The 22,741-nt window shown below is 36.0% G+C and overlaps 1 protein-coding gene across 1 annotated transcript in view; it reads right to left on the bottom strand.

Annotated features, from left to right (window-relative positions):
* Positions 1-22,741, bottom strand: part of LOC124162234 (head-specific guanylate cyclase) — a 342,294-nt gene that overhangs the window by 86,254 nt on the left and 233,299 nt on the right. The window contains exons 2-3 of the mRNA XM_046538695.1: positions 19,324-19,397; positions 7,119-7,216 (exon numbers count right to left, since the gene is read on the bottom strand). Coding sequence (XP_046394651.1) covers positions 7,119-7,216; positions 19,324-19,397 — 172 coding nt within the window. The remainder of the gene's footprint in view (positions 1-7,118; positions 7,217-19,323; positions 19,398-22,741) is intronic.

Below are 22,741 nucleotides of genomic sequence, written 5' to 3'. Positions count from 1 at the left end.
CCATTTTGGTAAAACATATCTTCAACAAAATTTTTATTTCTCCCAGGCAATTATTTGGTATGCGGAGAGTTCCAATATTACCCAACAGCCCTAATTTTGAATTGAAATATCGAGTGAGTGAGAAAGAAAGAAATTCATGGCACAGAACTCGAGGGCAATCATATCCCGAGAGATTAAAAAAATAAAATTTTGATTGACGAGCTTAACCGGGCGTCCGCCGCTCACACCTGTGGCGGAAAGAGGAAATGACCATGTCACCGTTGAGGGAGCAGAATATCGCGCTGCTCGCTGTTTGGGACACAGAGGGGAACCACGATGGCTATATCGCGAAAGAAGGCAAACGGGGATATATCTGTCACTAAAACGGAATGCACTTACATTTTCGACCCTTCAAATACTGAACCAAAAATTGCGCGGAAAAAAAGGAATATGTGAGTGCAGCATTTAATACAAAAGAGATATAAGATTCTTTTGCTCGCAGATTTCCCAATTTTAGGTAATTTTTAGAGCCAGTACATTTAAAAATAATCTGTCCCGGTGGGGAAATTGCGGGTCAACTGACGTTTAGATCATCTTGTTTCCTTTTATCTGCCTATTTTTGTGTTTTTTTTTCCTGCGCAGGAAGATTAAAATTGAGACCGAAAAAAAGTGTAGAAAACTGTTGCAAATGCTTAGCGTTGAATGATCTAGGAAAGCCTTATTGCACGAGTAATACCCTTTCTTTTTTTATAGGAAAAATCCGATTCCGCCTGTTTACTTCTACCTTTCAATTCCGAATTGGGTACATAAACTATGGAAGTAATAATTCCATGCTTTTATTTTCATAATGTGTTACTGGGTGCATTGATTGGGTGGGGGACTCACCGTAAGGCTTGTGGCCTCGAGAGTAAATTTCACTCTTTGTTTGGCGGAAAACCTGAAGTTTTTACATTATCTTATGTGAAGTAGTCTCTAATAGCCATTAGTTCCTTTCCGAATGTACCCTGTATTAATTTTTTTCAACGTGGAAAACCGTTCCATGTTATGACAAACTTAAGTTTCAAAATTTATGATTGGTCACGGCAGCAGCGGGGATAAGTCCCCACCTAGTATACCGAAGGTCGCGGGTTCGAGTCCCACCTGCTTAGGTTGCCCCTATCCCGGATGTGTATAGGTGAGAATGTCCAATTTTCATTGTTGAAACCTCCGATGTGAAGACCTCTTTGGGCTGTTATCGCGGGTGGCAATAAGTAAAAACAGGCAAAAGGTATAATGTTTTCACAATTTTCTTTGCGCTTATCCGACCTCATTCCTCCTTTTTCCGCGGAAAATTCCCAAATTGGCGACAAAGGGTGACAGGATAAGCTTCACGCCAAACCATAGGAACGGATATCACTGCACAGGGACGGACTACTGAGTAGTGGTCTAAATATTAAAATAACAAAAAATTGTGTCACTAATATATATCCCTATCAATATTTACTTGTTTTAATGACAAGCTTTTATCGAAAAAAAAAAATTTAATTTTAAAATAACTACACGTTTTATTATTAATATCAAACGATATTTCATCGCATCCTACTTCTTGGATAAATCGAATTCCAAGATTTTTCACTTTGAAAACTTCAAAATTTTGCACTCAATCACTATCGTCATCGCAGTTAAATATTTCTGCATTCCAATTTACGCCACAAAATTATGCGTAATTTAGACATTTACCCTAAGAAGCAGAAAACATATACATTTTTGATGTTGCTAAGAAGCAACACTAGGTTATAATGGGTTGAACACTTGAACTAAAAGTTCTTAAGAAGTAATGATGTGAGAGCAGTTAAGTTACAATTAGGACCAAGAAAATCAATGCAAGTAAATTACTTTTGGAGGCTCGTTCTAATAAGAAAATGTAAACAACTTCAGGTTTTCCGCCAAATAAAGAATCATATTTACTCTTGGATGCTAATCCATAGTCACTGCAGCCCACAAGCTCTACGCCGGAGTTCCCTACCCAATCAATACACCCGGTAACATATTAAGCAATAAAAAAACATGGATATTATTACTTCCACAGTTTATGTACACATCGGAATTGAAAGCTAGACGTAGACAGGCAGTATCGGATTTTTCCAATAAAAAATAAAGAGTATTACTCGTGCAATATGGCTTACCTATATCATTCAACGAAACGGTTTTTTCCACAGTTTTCTTCACGTGTTTTCGGTCTCAATTTTAATCTTCCTGTGCAGGAAAAAGCACAAAAAATGGGCAGATGAAAGGAAAAAAGATTATCTAAACGCCAGTTGACCTGCAATTTTCCTTCCTTTTAAATGTGATGGCTCTAAAAATTATCTGAAATTGAGAATTCAACGGGAAAAAGTATCAATTTCTTGAAATTTCAGCGATGAGAATTTATAATATCATAACACTTAGCAACAGAATATGCTTGCTATTTATTGTAAAGTTAAATAATTCTATTTTTGATAAAGTCTTGTGATTAATAATGTGGTAAATATTGATTGCGGTATAGTTTGTTTGTTAGCGACAAAAATATAACAACTATTAATGAAATGAAAGAGTTATTATTAGATATGAGAGGCATGAAAAGTTAAATCCATATCCAGTGTCCATTTTTCCATAAAAAGAGATGTTATTGCTTGCATACGCTGACACAACCAAGTTTGCAACCAACGATTCTCTGAGCCGTCCAGGGTAATAAATGCATACGGTACTGCGCGAAGAAAAAAGAAGGGCAGATTATTACTTCCACATGTTTTTTCTACACGCTTCAGTACGAAAAGTTAGGCGCAAGCTCACTATCGGAGTTTCCGAAAAAAAAGGTCATAGCTTGCGCAGGTAATTCACTAACTCGGCTACCCGCAGCATGGGTTTACTAAAGAAATCAACACATTAGGAAACGCACGGTGAGAGCCAAAATCATAGGGAATGCTACTTCCACTTTTAAAGCACACGCTTCATGTACTACAATTTTATTCTCTCCTGAACTCATTGGGTGGAAAGGTGGTCTATCCTGAAATTGGGCATATCACAGACGTTAAAGAAGGAAAATGAATATTTGTCACATCAAAAATATTTACGCTTTCCATTTATGGGGAAGTTTACTTACAATGAACTTAACAAAATATTTAAATTTCATCTCCCTAGAGGAATCAGGAAATAGAATGAGCCAAACGCTAGCTGCCGGGATAAATTTTCTATGGAACATATTGTTGATGGATGAATTGTTCTGTATAGTATTAGCTATGCGCATTAAATATTAGATTCTACAATATCTTTTACATTTTTGGCCATGAAAGTTAAGGATGAACTTAAATGCCGTTACCTTATAATGAGGTATAAGATATATGGTAGATTCGTATGCATGTGCTCAATATTAGATTAAAGATCAATATTAAATTAATATAAACGGAGGGATCAGCGAATGCTGAGTTGGCTGTGAAATGTTGAACATCACCGTCACGAAGTAATGAATATCACTATGCTTTTACTGAGTTTTCAAGTCAATTTATACATTAGATCCATCGAAAATAAAAGGTGAGTGGTAACTAATTCCGTAGTTTTTTTTCACTCTCCATTTTCCTCGATTTTTCTATCCTCCACAAAAATGCCATCTAAGACATAGGCTGCACGACATCTCAGCTGTGAGCATATCTAAAAATGGCATATAGATCCGTTTCACTGTGGTAAAAATATCTTTAGCAATTTTAAATGTGATCCTTTACAGGATAGGAATTAGGAGCGGTTATATTGAAAAAAGGCGGAAAAAACTATAAATACATGTTATGAGAGGTATTAAAAGTTTGATGAATATGTATAACATTGGATTTTCCGTTCATAAAAGAAGTATTCTTTGCCCAAAATCCAACAACGATCCTACCCACATGCTCCGCGGCGTTGTTTCTAAGCCAAGTAAACACATTCAACACCGCAAAACGAGGATAAGAGAACTGCGGATTAATACCTTTACAGTTTTTATACACACCTCAGTTTGGAAAGTTAGACGCATGCAGACTAAATCGCTGAAAATTTTTTATTCCCGCAGACTGGTCACCAAAACTTATGCTTCTCACAGCCTAGATTCTCACTCCACCGTTAAACGCATTCGGCACTGCACCAAGGGAATAAAAGTGTGCAGGGGTTACCCACAGTTTTCTGCTCACTCCATTTTCCCTTTTTTCCCTCAAATTTCCGCAGAAAGAAAAAAAATGTTCCTTATCCGAGGTAGGGAGCTAGCCAAATGAGTCAAACGCCAGTTGGTGTGACCCAATCTTTATTCTATTGGATGGGCGTAGTGTGCGTGACGGCTGCGAAAAATTTGCGCTGTCGTCCGTATTATGTAAAAAAATACGACACCTCACCTCCACTTTCCGCGGCAATGAACTTCATTAAAAAAACTGGTACTGAAAATTCCTAGATTTTCATTGTTAAAATGTGATGACTAAAAAACTAAATTAATGGATGAATAACTACGAGAGGACTAAAAATTTGAATGAAAGTACCCACTGTTAAGTTACTATGAAAAAGAATATTTTAACCTTTTACCATAGAAAATTTCTAGCTCATTTATCAACTTTGGTATTCAAACACTCTGGACTGGGTTTCCTTCACCAACCATACGGAGAGTACAAAAGGGCATGCTTCTAATAACTTTTCGCAAGCGTTTGTTTAACTTATTTTCCACATTTTCTCACTCCTTCCTTCATAATACCCGATTTTGACTCTCTCCGCAATATAAAAATGTCAAATGTGCGGAGGATAAGGAATAGAATGAATTGAACACAATTTGGGCTGTTATTGCTCCCCCGGGAATAGTCTAGGATAAATATATGTAAAGCCGTTACACTCTTTGATATTACTTATATAGTTGCTAAAATTAGCCCTTACAAGAATTGTAATCATGAACTTTGAGTTTGTCACAACATGGAATGGTTAACCACAGTGAAGATAATGACTACAAGTTATATTCGGAAGGGAACGTAAGACGTTCTATGGGGTTAAAAAATTTCCCTTTCAAATAAAATTGAGTAGATATCATATACCGGTGTTTATTGATTTCCTCTATTGCTGTATGTCATTCCAAGGTCAAGGCCTTGAAAATAGAAATTCTAACAACAAAATTCCTAGTCTGTGTTAGTCTCGACTTTTCGAGATTCGAGTGAGATAAAAGAAATGCTCGACTTACGCTCGATTTCGAGATTAATGTGCTCGAAAAATCGAGTTTCCAGCTTCCAGCAAATGTGACGACAGCGAAGCATTGGCGCAGTCGTCGACATAGTGTAATAAATATGAAAAAGCATCTCCTTTTCTCACGGATACGGGCTTTTAATATTATGAAATACTCTGCGTATCACTATGAAATGTTGAAAATTACAGTAGATAAACCTTAATTATGAACCTTTATGATATCATAACAGGGAGTAGTAGCCCTAAGGTGAGCGAGAAGCAATTGAAGAATGTATATGAGAGATATGGAAAATTAGGTAAACATTCACGATATTGGGATTTCCATTTTTAAAAAATAATTAATTTATCTTTTAAATCCTGATAAACCAGGGTTGATAACAATTGGTCGGCATTAGTTGGCACATGGTAAAAAAATAGAGTGAAATGCATGCACATAAGATCTTCAGATCAAAAAAATTGCGCATAGAGGATGTCACGTGGATTAGTACTTCCACTGCTTTCCAACCCGCTTCACCGGTCTCAATTTTTTCCTCTCTCTACAGAAAAAAACCGTCAAAAGAGCGAAATTGTGAGAACAGTATGACTCAGACGCCAGTTGGCCGGATTCACTGGTACGGATTGATGACGGGTGTGATGGTTGCGAAAAAATCACGTTGGAGTCTGTTAAAAAAAACAGCATTTCACCCCCATTTTCCGCGGTGTACCTACTGCCCAAAATATCATATAACACCGAACAATAAATATAAACACAGTAATGAAATAGCATTAATCATAAAAATTTACTCGCGCGCTTTAAAGTTTTCAGAAGAGTAATTGATTCTTTCAATGAAAGCAAAAGAAATAAATAGAAATTGTAAGTAAAACGAAAATTAAATTTCAAAGATCACAAATTTACGTCAAATGTAAAAAAATCTACGAAAATTGATATTTTAACAACTTGGTTATAAATCCTTGAGATTGTAAATACATCCAGAGATTACCTAGCAATGAAAACCAAATTCATGAATTTAGAGTGCCTAAACGAGGATTGTGACGTTTGACAATCAACTTTACGGCAGCCGTATTCATAAAATAAGTCTTGCTTTCGAAAACTGGTTAGACTTGGTATCGCTGTGTTACTTAAGCCGAGCATCGAATAAGTATGGGATGGAAGTCTCAATTGGAAAAAAAAGCCAAATTTCCGGAAAAAAGTGAACTGGATGATCCAAAATTTTCATTGACTCTTTGAATGATATGGTGATTAACGTAAAAATTAAATAGAAGATATTAAAGACCCTTAAAAATGACAAAAATCTGAAAAAATGTTCAAATTATTAAAGTGGTTTTGGTCATAAATCCTTGAATACGTAATATGAACGAGGGATAATATCGCAACGAAAACTAAATCATTGAAATTAAGGCACCTACTTTAAGAATGACATGCCAGACAACTAATTGCATACCCACCATATCGGTAAAAAAAGTTTTTCTTTCGAAGGCTGGTTGAAAATTTGTATCCCAGAGGATGGGTTACTTAGATTTTCATAACATCGAGCAATTACCTCGCAATACAAACCAAATTAATGAATTCAAGGTACCTTAATGAAGAATGATACGTTTGATAACTAATGTTATGTCAACCATATCTATAAAAATAGTTTGCTGTCGTAGGTTTTGTTATAACTTGGTTTCCAAGAGGCCGGGTTTCTTTGACAAATAACCGCATACGCTGAGGAATAAAATAAATGCGGATTAGTACTTGCACTGTATTCCCACTAGCTTCATCGGTCTCAATTGGAAAATAAGGCCAAATGTGCGGAAAAAGAGAGTGAACAGGATGATTTAAACGCCAGTTGGCCGGATATAGCATTCCACCGGGACGGGACGGATTGTTGACGTGAATGATGGCCGCGAAAAATTCGTGCTGGCGTCTGTATTGACGAGTAATTACACCAACTCACCTCCGCTTTCCGCCGCGATGGTATCGTAGGCCTCGTCCAACAGCGTATGCACTTGACAGCCGGCGCCATTTTCGACTCCTCTCTGCACTTTCCTCAGCCTGTGGATGAAAAAAAGAAGAGACAACAGTAAAATGAGTGAAAAAAATACAGACTGCATGTGAATTGGGGCGTGCGAGAGATAAAAAAGAGATAAGAAATCGTCCGAAAAAAAACAAAAGACAAACGTTCGTAATTGGTCCGGAGGTATTTTATACATTTATTCGGCAAACGCGCTTTGAAACATTTCGTTCGTAAAAAAATGCGAAAAAAAATACATCGCTGACATGCCCTGGTGCGGATGAAAACTGGGTGAGTCAATTTTATCCGGGAGCTGTGGCAAAAAGAGTGAGATAGACGCCCGGTGTAATTATTCACGAGGTCCAACGCACGGCTCGTCCATTAACGGATGGATGACCGGGTTTTATGAACGAATTCGCACGGAGTGGTCCCGTTAACGGATTCCTAGGGAGCTTAGGGAAGCCACTGCAAACACATCAAAACATTTTATGCCGCAGCGGCGTCGATGTGATTGCTAGATGCTTCGCTGCTAAATGATATTACCGCTAAAAATTCATTACAAAGGCAGGTCAAACGTAATATTCACTTTTTGTACAGGATTTCACATTTTTTACAGGATCAATTTTCATAAAAAAAATTGAAAATAATATATTGAATAGCCCCATATATCGACAGAAAATTGAGATTGAAATATACTCATTGAAAACTAATAATAATTAATTATACTTTTGGGAATACGTCTTTTAAAATGCTTGCTTTAACTGCTAAAAAAGCTTATATATTAGTTAATTCGGTGGATATTTAATTCTATTTTGGTGGATATGTAAAATTTTAATCATTGTTAGCTTCCGAAATTTCAAACGCAAAACCATTTGTTTTAACTGTCTGATCGTCTCAATCACCCAAAATATACTCTTTCTTGACTGCTTGAGAAACTATTGTACCATTCAAGCGTCTCTTTTATCCCAAACACGCCTGAGAGCTATGCATGACGTCAAAGCTCAATACCGGCGGCGATGGAGCAGCAGCTGTCCCGAAGAACCATTCAAGCGAACTGAATCATATCGACCACACCCGTATCAATCCAGACAGCAGAGCGTATTCTGAGGCTTCTTGCGAGTGTGGGTATACCTATGAAGGCAGAGTGGAAAGACTGTATATTCCCTGAGACCTCAAATGCCATACGTATGCAAGGCAAACTATTTATTTATATATGCTTCATGCACGCACACACGAATATTACAAATAGAAAGAGGATCCTTAAGACGGCCTCTAAATGTGTTGTCACTCACTTTGTTGACACCCACTGCCGCCCATCCACGCCACGGCTTTTAAATGGGTTTACCAATATCGCCACTCGTGTCGCTGATAGACATAGTGATCCGAATTTCACCGGGAAATATGGTATAATTAGGGGTCTTAACCGAAATTCATCAGCACGATTATGTGATGCACGAGTTCATTACTTTAAATACTGTTTCTCGCAATTAAAAACATTATGCTGCAAAATATTGAGAAAAAGTGGATCGCACTGCACTCATCATCGCGCCGCGGGCATTTTTGAAAACCGATTAAAATTTTACCTAAGTGGCATCAGAAATCAGCTTTGTATAGGATGGAATAGGGCCTCCTCTATGCAGTCCTCTAGCACGCACAGCTCTGATGCAAAAATGAAGTTCGTTTCTAACAAAATCTTATACACATATAAGACTTGGTGCTTTCCTAGCGCACGATGTGTATTAATTTTTAACGGGATTCCAACCAGGTGTTCTGTTAAGCCAGAGCCAGTTGCGTACCAATTCTCGATAATTTTTGATCACGATTAGTATTTCTTAAACCCATTTTAGAATCTTCAATTTATAATTAATAATTTTTTATTCATATTATTTCACCCGCATGAATACTTTCACTTCACGATCACCGCGTAGGAATTTTATAAGGGTGCCGGATGTTTTCAGCAGGTAAAAGTCCACATCTTTAATTTGCACTTTTTTTTCACAATTTTCACTATTCCTTCACTAAGTGTCCTCGCGTCACATTGCGCTTACTTCTTTCAGCATTCCGATTCCAAAACTCAATTTTATTCTACTCAACTTCAGCGCTAAAAAAGCATTACCCAAGTATTTGTACTATATTACAAGGCAATCTTGTTAATCATTGATTTAAGAAAATTCTGACTATACATATTGAAATGGCAGTATTAGCACCAGTGAAGCATGTGAAATCAGCAAAATAATTTTATTAACAAAGGAAAGAATACGTAGGATTTTTATTGAGATATTTCTTAGGTATGATGATGATATGACCAGGACTCATATTGAAATGGAAATAGCTATGACCATTGTTCGATTAGGTATAAATCAAACGTCTTATTTCAAAGTATTTAATGTAACTTTAAAAAAAAATAATAATATATAAAGAAATATAAACTTTAGATCAATCAAATGAATAAACAATCAATTCAATCAATAAAATTCAATCAAATGAGGGGTTTATAAAAAAATGTAATTACTAATCAACTAGAGCTATCTAGTCGAAATATCCACAAAAGAGAAGATACAGGGATTATCAATTGAATCGGAATGCTCATCAGACGAAAAATGACCCATATAAATCTTTCAAATGTCCTGCATTAAATGTATTCAATCGCAGATGATTTTGAAGAACGGAGCTGAAAATGCTTAGTCCCTCTATGGAATTTTTACTCGGTAGAATGGTTAAGATAGCAACCATTCATCAAGGATTTCTCCAACTCATATCATGGAAACCAAAACGCGAATTTTCGCAACGAAAAATCCTCCAATGCCTCCCGGATAAAATAACGTCCATTGTCCCATCTATGGTACGAGTTTTTAGAGGAAAATTAAGAGTCCAGACCCGCTGACCCTTTGTGCACTCACATTTGGGTCAATCCGGTTTTAATTCGACACGAATAGCGCATTCAACGAGTCACTTCCCGTTGATTTCACGGAGCTTAGACCTCCGAACGGAGTTTTCCCAGAACAGATCCTCCTCCTCTCTGGGTCCGGATCTCGAGAAGCGCGCCGTCGGATGGAACGAAGTTAATCTGCTATGTATCTGCCGAGAGCTCAAAAGTCCTACGTACGTACGGTCTGGGCGTACGTGTGGAAGTGGAGAAGGGTCAAGAGACAATGCAGTCCCCGAAAAGAGCTTCCTAGGACGTTACTGTGCAAACCCAGTTGGCCCCGAGGCGATTCACAAACCTCGTCCCAAAAGTCGAAAAGCCTGGAGGGGATTAGGGCAACGCTGTCGGGGCTGCGTTTGAATATACATATATACGTCATTATCAGTGAGTTCGCACAAAGGAGGCAGGAGCTGGAGGTGCCGAAAAAGGATGATCCTGCATGCCTTCAGGACAGGACGAGGACCCGAGTGTTTTGGCTTGGATATTAAAAAGCAGTGCCGACGAGTCCCAGAGGATGAACAATAAACGTTCACATGAATGGAGCTGTCCGTATCGAGCCGATTGGCCCAGACCTTTAGAGAGGAAATGGAATTCATTTTCCATTACGCAAAATGTAGAGAATTAGTAGAGTAGACCGATATATTTTTGAAATGATATTGCAATATAGTGCCATACTGCGGTTTTATTTATACATTTAATAATACATTGCAAACAGACCAATGGCCAGGTGTAGATAGACCTTTACAGAGGAAATGGAGTTTACATACCATTACGCAAAATACAGAGAACTAATGGAGTAGACCGATGCAATTTAGAATTGCTATTGCAATGGAGTGCCATGGTATTATTTCTTTTATTTTTATATTTAATGACACATTCCAAATATGTCAATGGCCAGGTGACAAGTAATTAGCAGCTAAAATGTAAAGCCTGTACTATGATTAAATTATTGACAAAACATAAAAAGAAACAATATGGCAAATAAATACAGCAAGAAGCGAAAATAAAAAATTTCTAATCTATCTATTTTCTCAATTGATTGAAACTTTTACCAAGGTCAAATTAAAATTTTTCCTCGCGGATCAATGTATTTTTAGGCTTTTTCAGCTCTCCTCCCCAAAATGCACGACACATGACCATAAATTTGCATCGTGTTGAAGCATCAAATCATCAACCCCGACTTCCATTGCTATTAAATATGAACTATAATTTCGTCGATTCTGAAGAAAATTTACGAAGAGATAAAATGAAATATACTTATTTTCTCACTATTAGACAGCAACCCATCTATTTCTTTCCCAAATATTATAACTAAAAGCAATTCAAAGCTTTGATTTTTATTTTATAACTCCCAGTTTTAAAATACCACAGAATAGCAGACTCTAAGATACCTTCCGTGGGCCATATTACTATCAAATAAAATTTTTAAGTTAACAAATTTTTTTTGGACTATCATGAACTCGTTTCATTTTTAACACCTTATTTTGAAAATCGAAACACTTTTTACCATCACTCAAATGATCAATGAAATGGAAAAAAAAATCTGAAATGGAAAATTTTACCAAACCTAAATCCAATTATTTACTAAAACAATCTTTCAGGATTTTCACTGAGAACATCTATCAAATGAGTGAAAAAAAGATGTGGTTTTCAAGGGATAGATCATGCAATTCGATAATTTAGAAATTAAAATTATTATTTTAATTAGTTTTAATTTCTCAACAAAAATTCAATTGATAAAACAGTGTAGTAAATTGCATGATACGGAATACGTGCATCAATTAATGATGCTTAATGTTAAGCATCGAATCAAAAAATAATTAAAACACGGGATATGGATGAATAATTAATGTCAAGCTGAAATTTTAGATAGTATCTCATTGTTAATGAAAACTAGTAACACCATGTTATGAAAGGTTGCACTTTTTCCGCTGATTATGACGGCATAAATACACGCAAAGGTTTACACCCGTTCCTACCTATAGCATAAGATATCTTTGATAGCGGGTTAGAGAATATCAGCATAAGCATAAAAACTGAGAATAGAGTCAACTAATAACTCAATCATAGATGAAACTCTACTGTAGCTTGCACTAATACAAGACCCTTAATTATTAAGAAAGACAATATAAGGAGATGTGTACTCATCATCAATACTCGTTTGAGTAATAATTTAAGTAAAACATCAACAATTTTGAAAAAGCATTGAATATTTTAGCTGTAAAAGCATTTTCTCCTGCATGGGAAAGTAAAGTCATAATATATAAATATTACAATATAATTCATGAGCAAATAAGGGCGAAACAACCACATGCTGAAGAAAGAAAAACAATTCGTGGAAAAAATTATAATTTCAAGTACTGGTAGCAAAAAGTTTCGCTTGAGCAAAAAACTCCAAGATTGACTAATAAATATATTAAGTTTTCGCAGATGATTAATATGGAATTCATAGCTCTAACGGCATTACTTCTATAACAGTGAATGGAATGGAGCTCATGGAATTTTATCACATGTTCATAAAAGTGTTTTAATATTGATGACCTCAGTTAAGGCAAATGATTGCTTGAATGACAGACAGAATATTTATAAAAGATTAATTGAATATTAGGATAAATATTGCTGAAATTACTTAAGGACACATATTAATTGGTATCCGTGATGTGCACGTCAACTGGACACCTAAAAATAGGCTTGTAAAAATTTAGAGAGATATTTACGCGATGCAGTGATGTAAAAGTTAAAAATAATCTAGACCTTTAAACGATTAACCTTTCATTGGGGGCGTGCAAAAGGTCAAGCCAATTCCGCGAAATGTAAAGGACTCCGATCGAGCGTGCGGTGGAATGCAAGGATAATTGAAGTGTCCATTTCGGACTGATGCCTCTTAAAATATTTACGGGAGAGAATGATATCAAAGCGATCGCATGAAAATTTAGAAGATCAGTTAACATGAGACTGGGCTTATCATCAGGTGGGGTCTATATCACACAACGATTACCGGTGGTTTCGCGAAATGTATTTCGAAGGTAATGGATTCTGGCATAACAGACGGAAACGTTGACATTTTCACCGATGAGCAATCAGTGACCACAATTCAATAAATACTTAGTAGAGGAAGCGTGCGCAATGGAAGACCAAGTGAGTGGCGTGCAACGTGGATATCATGATTGAAGCGAGTGTAAACAAACAGACAAAACGAAAGGTACTAACTCATTCACAGCCAATATTCATCAATTTAGTAAATGACTGAATTATTATTATAAACGAGAAATGCTCAAGGCAATGTTTATTAGTTCAAAAATAAATAGAATATTTTAAAACCGTTTGATCTTTAGTAGTGCCAAAATATTGCCTTAAGAAAAAAGGTTCCAAAGCAAAAGTAAATAATTACAAAAAATTAATGACTGATACAGATACCAAGGAAAATTACCGAGATCAATGCAAAAATCGATAAATTATAAAGATCCAATTTTATCGTTTATAAATGAAGTATAAAATTGTAGAAAGTAATTAATTGAAATAACTAAATCAAATGAATTACGAGGTGAGTAAAACAATCAATAAAACATGTTAAAATAGTTCTTGGAGTGTAGGTCAATGTTATGCAAAAAAGTTTTAGCCAACGTTTCTGTTTATTTTAAACTATCATCAGGGCTTATCAATAAATATGTGCAAAGCTAAGCCCTGATGATAGCTTAAATTAAACATAAACATTTGCTAAAACGTTTTTGCATAACATATATGACCTACACTGCAAGAACTGTTTTAACATGAATTAAACGAGGTCAAGATAAGAAGAAAAAAATAATTAATCAATAAAGCTAGAGAGAAAATGAAAGTAAGGGATAGGGAAAGTTAACAAAAACTGGACTGGGACAACGATAGGAGTCTTGTCTGGTCACATTTTTGCCCTTTGATTTTCGGCTTCTATCATCCGACATCGGACACTGAGGAAGGACGACGAGAGAGGACTGGAAGCGTTGGAGATGTGGTTGAGGAGAGGAATGGAGGAGGTGAAGCGGACGGAAAGAAAAAGGAACGACGAAGTGCTGGACATGAAGGGTGAGGAGAGGCAGCTTTTAGATGAGATACAGAGGAGACTGTAGGTATGGATGAAGCTAGTTAGCGGAAAGGGGATGTTTGAAACAGTGGTGGAAGGCAGTGACGTCATGGCAAAAATCATCAGTGCCGGAACGCACTTTCCTAAACTTATTTTAGAAGTGAATATTATTCTAATTTTTTTACAAATCATTACTTACATTTTATGACAATTTTTGTTTTGGTTACGAATGCATTAATTAGAGGTTTTGAGGCAACAAAATTTGATAAAAATGATATTTGACTATTGTCTTATGTTAACCAGAGGCAGAATGGCGTCCCGGCACCATGACATACCTGGTAGAAGGTAGAATGTTGGATAAACGAAGGAGAGGAAGGTAGAAAATGTTTAGATAGAATGGAAATGAGAAAGCCTTACAGTGAATGGGAGATGGAAGTATATGAAGAATGGAAAGTCTCCCGGAATGCTTCTTAAGTACCTACTCCATGGGAACATAAATTAATAGTTAGAATACGTTCATAATAATCATCTTCATTATAGCAGTTGTTCCTGTCTACTTAGAGCTATGCATGGTTTTAATTGTCATGTGGTTAAGAAGTTAGCGATTATATTCCACATGTCTTAAAATATCATTTTTCTTTTTTTTTAGAAAATGATATATTCAGTGGAATGCTGAGGATTTGGTATACGAGGTCTGTTCAAAAAGTACCCGGAATTTTCGTTTTTTCAAAAAAATATTTATTTATTCGTCTACATTAATGTGGTTCCCTTCAAAGTAGTCCCCCCCAGATGTAATAAACTTATGCCAGCGATTTTTCCAATCTTCGAAGCAGTTTTGATATTCACTTTTTGGTATGTCCTTTAGCACTCTCAGCGATTCGGCCTTTATTTCTTTAATTGAGGAAAAAGGCCGACCTTTCATGGGTCTCTTCAACTTTGGGAACAGGAAAAAGTCACACGGAGCCATATCTGGTGAATACGGAGGTTGGGGCATGACTACGGTATTGTTTTTGGCCAAATAATTACGAACAAGCAATGACGAGTGAGCACTGAGCAGGTGCGTTATCGTGGTGCAAAAGCCATGAATTCTTTTTCCATAAATCGGGGCGTTTTTTTAGGAATGCTTCACGCAAACGTCGTACAATTTCAAGGTAATACTCCTTATTAACCGTGTGACCTTGTGGTAAGAACTCTTAATGCACTATGCCATTATAATCGAAGAAAACAGTTAGCAAAACCCTGACATTTGATCGAACTTGACGTGCTCTTGGTGACGTTGAATGCTTCCAGGTGGACGATTGTGCTTTGGTTTCGACATCATAACCGCACACCCATGTTTCATCACCAGTTATAACCCTTTCAACCAAACTTGGATCGTCGTTGACGTCATTTAACAGCTCCTGAGCGATGTTCATGCGATTGTTTTTTTTGGTCAAAATTCAGCAGTTTTGGAATGAATTTTTCTGCCACTCGTTTCATGCCCAAAACTTTTGAAAAAATGTAATGAATTGAGCCAATTGATATGCCAACTTCATCAGCAACTTCTCTAATTGTTATTCGGCGATCATTTATAACCATTTTTTCCACTTTTTCCACATTTTCATCGATTATTGACGTGCTGGGTCGACCGGAGCGATCGTCATCTTCAACGTTTTTGCGGCCATCTTGGAAACGCTTATACCACTCGTAAACACTTGTTTTTTTCATAGCAGACTCACCATAGGCTTTTTGTAACATTTCACACACTTCGTCACACTTTATTTCATTTTTTACGCAAAATTTAATACAAATTCTTTGACTCCAATTCTTCCATTGTTTAAACAAGCAAAAATCGCCGAGCTCATAAAAACACGTCGAACCTTAGCGACTACCACAGACAAAGTAAACAGTGAATATGGCTGATAATTTTATCATACTTTAGGGGTATGTATATCAATTAAATATATAAAAATTTCGACAATCGGACTCTCCAGACCCGCGAAATTGAAAAATTCCGGGTACTTTTTGAACAGACCTCGTATATCACTCAGGGGCAAACGGTGATGGATCTCGCGCAATATTAAACTTCTTGGAATAGGTGTGTCCAAGCCGGTGGAGCATTCATTTCAAATTGTATATCTCCAAACCGTCCTTCCCGAGATGAATTTTGAGCTGTGGTTGTGGGAGGGAGGGAAGGCAAGGGTTTCCCTTTTGATCCGAGTCGGAAATACCTACTCTGTAATGCCTCTGTTTCCTTGTACCGTAACAGCTAACATTGCTCCCTGCGGCTCGATGAGTTCGGTGATATAGCTATAGTGCCTTGAGGTAAAACGGGCACTTTGATTCCCGTTATGGTCAGGATCTTGGATTTGGTGGCTTTGCGATTTCAAAGACTGCGAACACACCATATACACCGTGCGCGCAGCGTGGTCTGAGGCCAAGACCCCAAAACAGAGGTAGCACAATATTCTTGCCAGAGAAAGTGAATGATTGCGTAACGAATAGGATGATAACAGGGAATTTCCATGAAAATGTCAACTTTTTCTCACAAATTAAAATTTAGGCTGGAAATATTTTATCTTCATAAAACAACAGCTAATTAGTTGAATTTAATGAAATCATTATTTAAAAAATTATTCACAGCCTTATTAAAAGTTTTCAAACTACATATACTACCATTCACAGAGTTTTGAAGATGTTTGAAATGATTACAGTTAGTAGGTTGACCCGGCAGTAATTCCGTCAAATTTTCATTTTGGGCATATTTAGAGGGTATTTCGATAATTAGTTTTGTTTCTGTACATGAAAATCACCATCATAAATGTTTTTTGATCATGCACAGTTAAAAGTTTTACAATTTTTTTTGTATGTTACAATTCAATCGAAATATCATATTGCAAAGTTTTTTCTAATGGTATTTCCGTCACAAATCGAATTGCCAAACAAATTAAAATTGTAATAAAATAAGATAACGAAAATTATGCTGGCCTCGGTGGCGCCTGGTAAAGTCCTTGCCTGCCACTCAATAGGTCGCGGGTTCGAGTCCCGCTTGAAAAGGTTGAACCTATTCAGGGCATGGATTTTCGTTTGCGTTGAACTGTTACGTTGAATGCTCCGATGTAAAAGGCCGATGATCCTACTTTCGGAGGTGCAGGAAAAAATAAATTAAAGAGGGTTAAAAGCTATATTAGGCAGAGTAAAAGAGTAAATTCCATAGCATTCATGATAACAAATTATATTACCATTTGAATAAATATTTATTTTAACGTGAATGAAAATATGATGAAATATGCTTTGAAAGTATAAATGGTATTAAAAATTCATATTCACTGATATAACTATTATTAATAATCTCGCATATTAAATAAAAACCTAAATAACCAGTGACTGAAATATTTTTAGTAGCGAGAGGCGTTTTTTTAAATTGTAATTTGAAGGGAAAAAATTAAGGTAATTTGACATTAATAAGCTCTGTATTTCCTATAAAAAATCTATTAGAGGGTACAATCTCTCAAAAACTTTTAGTCTTTGTACACAACTCGAAACCTTTCTCTGGAAAAGGACCAGGTACTTGAAATGTCCCTTTTTGTAGATAAAATCAACGCAAAATTAATGTCTTTTGAAAACCACAAAAGCGCTCGGTTACGCCAAAATGTCTTGAAATGAATGCAAAATTGAATTAGGCCACTAAATAGACCCAATCAAGCAAAATAATAGCACAGCAATCTAACTGGTATTTTGACACAGTGACTCTTGTTAATCAGAAATCAAGCTTCGATCCGCGGTCATTCAATCCCCTAGACTATTCATTCATCCTGCATTACTTCATTTCATAGGACGGCTACCGCTGAAATGCGACCAATGAGATGCAAACAGAATACCGAGGTTCAAAACTACGGGAAATTACTTACCCATGGAAACGGAAAAAGACCATTATCCCACACGAGCGGTCACTACAGAGGGATTCATTGTCAAAGATAGAGAAGTAAATAATGCGTTGTTAACAGCAGACTGAATACTTTATTTTTATTTATCCCGGATTAACTGAGGATCCTCCTCAATAAAATCCTGGATTTCACATTAAAACGCTGAGTAAAAAAAGCCTCTTGCGAAAGAGATAAATTGCACAATTATGAAATAAAAAATGGCCCAATTTAAACAACTTGCACTCCTGAGTGACCAGAAAAATTATGAAATTATTGATAGCGATAAATGCAATCTCAGAAAATAGATTTCAATGCGTAATGGATAACATGGCACGAAGTGGTCGAGTGATATCCTCTGTCTAGAACATCTCATTAAACCACTTTTATTACATTATTTGAAGAAAATGCATTTTAATGTACTTGATTTTCATTCCTGAAGAACTGAGGCTGATATGATCATTAAATAACACATTTGTTAATTTTTCTCGTGTTTACAATTATACAAGTCATTCTTATTCGAGTGAAGCAAAATTATAAAAATAGGCACTCCTATTTCTCATTTTGTTTCGCCGTGAAAATGCTAGCCGATTAATACAGTCTAGTTTCACTGATTTTTACAGGTATTGAGATGAGGATTATAGATGCTCCTCAGTTTTGTTTACCTCACATTAGCTGAGGTTGTTCCTCAATAAAATCCCTGATTTCACATCAGAAAACCGAAATCTCTTGCGAAACGGATAAAGTGAACAAACAGGAATTAAAAAAGCGACCCAGTCTAAACAACTTTTATTGCCAAGGGACCAGAAAAAAAGTTATTTATAGTGATAAAAGAAATCTCAGGGAATAAATGGAATTAATATTAAATTGGGATATCTAGATTGAAACATATCAACATTGAAACAGGGTTCACTGAAAGATACAATTTTTAGTGATGATAAATGAACAAGCAGCACTTCGATCGGAAATTTATCATTGGATGCTGGGATAAAAATGAAGGTTTTTATGACATCAATTAGAAGATATTGCAATACTTTTACCAGGTAAACTGGATACGTATTTTATAATTAATAGCACATGAGTTACGCTACAGTTTTCTCCTTAACTGGAAATAGTATTTGATAAGGCTGATTCAAGAATTTCGCAGGTTTAGACGAATTTTTTAATTGCTGAAGACTGAAATACAAGAGCCCAGTGGATAACTGAAGTCTATTGAGAAAGAAGAGGGAAATAACGTCAGAAGTGAATTTTGGCACTTACAACGAGTCTTTTGAGGTAAAGTCTTCTCCAACCTCGTCGAAGACGGTCAGCAAAGCTTGTCGGACAGCATCCTCCTGCAATGAACAAAATTATCTATTAGAAGTTGAAAAAAGAAGTCAACAGGTAAATAAAAAGCTTTGACAACACAATGAAGGTTATAAAACATCTTTAAAATTTCTGAGACAATATGACGACTCAAGATTAACTTCTTAGGCTACCATCACTAGCACATAGTACAGTGGCGGAAAAAATTATCGCAAAGCTCGTTGGCGTCTGAGAGCGGCCAGTTCAGGAACTACTTGGCTACAACAATTTGCCCTCGTAATGCTCTCATACAACCGGGAGTTTTAAAAGCAATATATCCCTTATACCAGGGAAATAATCATGCCCGTCGCATAATGACAAGGCGCAAAAGATCCAACTACGAATTCTTTGCCATATTCTCCGAAGTATGTTTCACCCTCGACTCACCTAGGATGGAAACTTCTCTCGTCGGGACATCAGTGGACACGGCCGACATATTGGGCATTGAGACTGCCTTAGAACCCAATCGTTTCGATGGTGTAGTGGGTAAAGTATCATGCTACAAATCAGAGGTTCCACGGATCAAGTCCCAGTGACGGATGACTTGATGCTGCACTCACACACTTTAAACATTTTTCTGATCTTAAAACTTCGCAATGCCTATCACAAGGTCCATTATCAAATTATATGGACAATGACTAAATGTCATCTCGGCATAAATTAAAAAGTAAAGGGAAAAAAACTATCCTTATTCTCCCGGAAGAGGTGACCAGAAACGGCCACGAAACGTCGGGCAACAAACGTCTTCAAGAAAGCGGAGCACCCGAAAAATATCATCAAACCAACAACGCCCCGTGAAAGCTTCAACGAGGAAATATAAATAATGATGACTGCATGGCATGATACTCGGGAGGGCACAAAGCTGCAATCAAAATTCGGAGCCAGAGTATGAAAATATTTTCTTAACTCAAGGCATCTTATTTCCTAAGAAATTAATACTATCGCTCAACAAATATTTATGAGAGCTTCGCAAGAGGAATTCTAATTGAAACTAAATGAATCAAATAAGCTTCTTTTGAATGAGTTCCCTCTCAAATTCTCTGTTCAAATATTTATCGCAACCAAAGCATCAAAAATGTCATGATCCTGGTCGCACTCAAAGGTTTTTCTCATTATGAAATTGTTTGCCCTTCTCATCGAAAGGCACACACAGAAATGTCAATCAACTGCTCTTGTAAGCAGTTTAATACGGTTTATTTACTCCTGAAGATGCCTATGAGTTACGTATCTCGGACGTCTTATTTAATTAGCTGTTTTGAATTAATCTAAGGCAAATTGAGTAAATGTATAAACATAATGAAAGCGGCTTCAAACTTCTTTAATTAAATACTGCTACGCGGAATAATTCAATGCGATATATGGATTGCTTTGTATCAAGTTATACGGACAATGACTAATTATCATCTCGGCATAAATTAAACAGTAAAGTAAATGTTAAGGTGAAATAATATTAGAAAGAACTTAATGTTTTTTTATCAACTCTAATATGTCGATACTTGAGAACTTACTCAGAACTACTTGGAGATAATGTATTCGAAGTGACATCAAATGGTGATTGCTTTTCATTGAAATATTACGTATAAATATTAGCTGATTACTGATCCGATGGGTTAACCAGGAAAACGTAGTGCGTTTCGTAAAAGCCATGCTGTTGCTTCAGAAAATCATGAAGGATTTGTGTGTCAATTAATAAAAATTCAAGAACTATTATGCATCAAAAATGTTTCCAGATATCTACAAGAGTTACAAAAATTGATCTAAGCTTTTGTAAAAACGAGGAAAAGGAAGTGATTATCTGAACAATTCAAATTTATAACCAATGAAGCTGAGATAAATCCCCTTAAAATATTATACATCCATTTAAAAGCGATGCAGCAAACAATATTTTATACACCAGAAAGAGAGATTTCATGCTTAAAAATAAACGATAAAACGTTTTAGTACCCGGTATTACGGATGAATATTAAAATTAAATTCCATAAAACCAGCCCGCGGCGGTGTTTGGAGCAGTATTTTTTTCTCGCAACATTACGGCTGACATTTCAGAATAGCGATGCCGACAAGTCTGCGAACGATTCGATGCATTAATCAGTGTAATCATTTTGCGTGATTTATAGATAAATTGTATTGATAAAATTCCCAACCGATCACCGAACACTATTTCAATCAATATAAATTGGTGAGGTTGATTACTGAGTTCCTTATTCTGATTAGTTAATTTCAGCGTTCACATAAAATTATTCTCAGTAAAATGATTATTGCGTAACCCATGCGAAGATTTCACCCTTTCACGCTATCAGGGAATAAGTATGTTAAGGAAACGGCGTAATTGGGTTTAAAATAGTGAAGAAGGTATTCCACAAAACAGTCTTTACTATTGTTTTATTGCATAAATATATGAAACATATGAATTCAATTCTGGCAAGAGATTTAGGAACTAGTAGGAACAATCGTGACGTATGCTACTGAAATGACACGCATTAACCAAACTTCTGTGAAGACAATGTTATAAGTAACAATAAACACGATATTTTTATTCATTTGTGAAACACGCTATCCTTTAAGTCCCTTAGACATGATATCTTTTTGAGGACGTTTAACATTTTTTTCATACTTCATAGATTCTATTTTCATATTTTTGCTTACTAATATCACGATTTTTCGGTTAAGTTATGAATTTAACGGGTTCTTAATCCTCTTCTTTTGAAGTTTCGAGAAATCGAAAATTAAAAGCAAAATTAATGGATAAATAGTAAAATTTGAGATTGAAATTGAATTTTTCATCAAAAGCCGGGGATTCAACGTTTAAATTAATACCTTATTTATAATTCTCGGTGCTGCAATGACAAAGTATGTGCGGAGTGACAGAAAAAGATCTTCCTTTAGTAATTTATTAATCCTAACATTTGATTTTTTTCGTCCTAAAACATCTCTAATGTATATTTTTCTTTCAGCCTTAGATCTAGAGATATAATCTTAAGCCTCGAGAGGGTAACATACAGTAAGTGGAACAGTAAATTTAGACTCATTATTTATGAAAGCTCAAGCTCATTGGAATGTTTTGACACGATAAGCAATTTTAAAATAATGAGGTATTTACAATACAGTATATTAGAGTTTTTCCATGCTTTAAAAGCACAATCTATAGAAACCTAAACTTTTATAGAGTGAAAAAAGAGATTAAATATGAAGGAGGCAGGCAGCATAATTTATAAGGCAGAAGAACTTAATTAGGGGCGCAGAATTCCAGGGGAAAATGAAAAAAGTAAGGGAGTTGAAACAAAGAGAAATGTGTTAGCAAAGGAAATAATATTCCGAGAGAAAATAATTTATT

The sequence above is a fragment of the Ischnura elegans genome, chromosome 7 (assembly GCF_921293095.1).
Source record: "Ischnura elegans chromosome 7, ioIscEleg1.1, whole genome shotgun sequence".
In the NCBI taxonomy this organism is placed as follows: Eukaryota; Metazoa; Arthropoda; class Insecta; order Odonata; family Coenagrionidae; genus Ischnura; species Ischnura elegans.
This window is presented reverse-complemented; position numbering and strand designations above follow the sequence as displayed.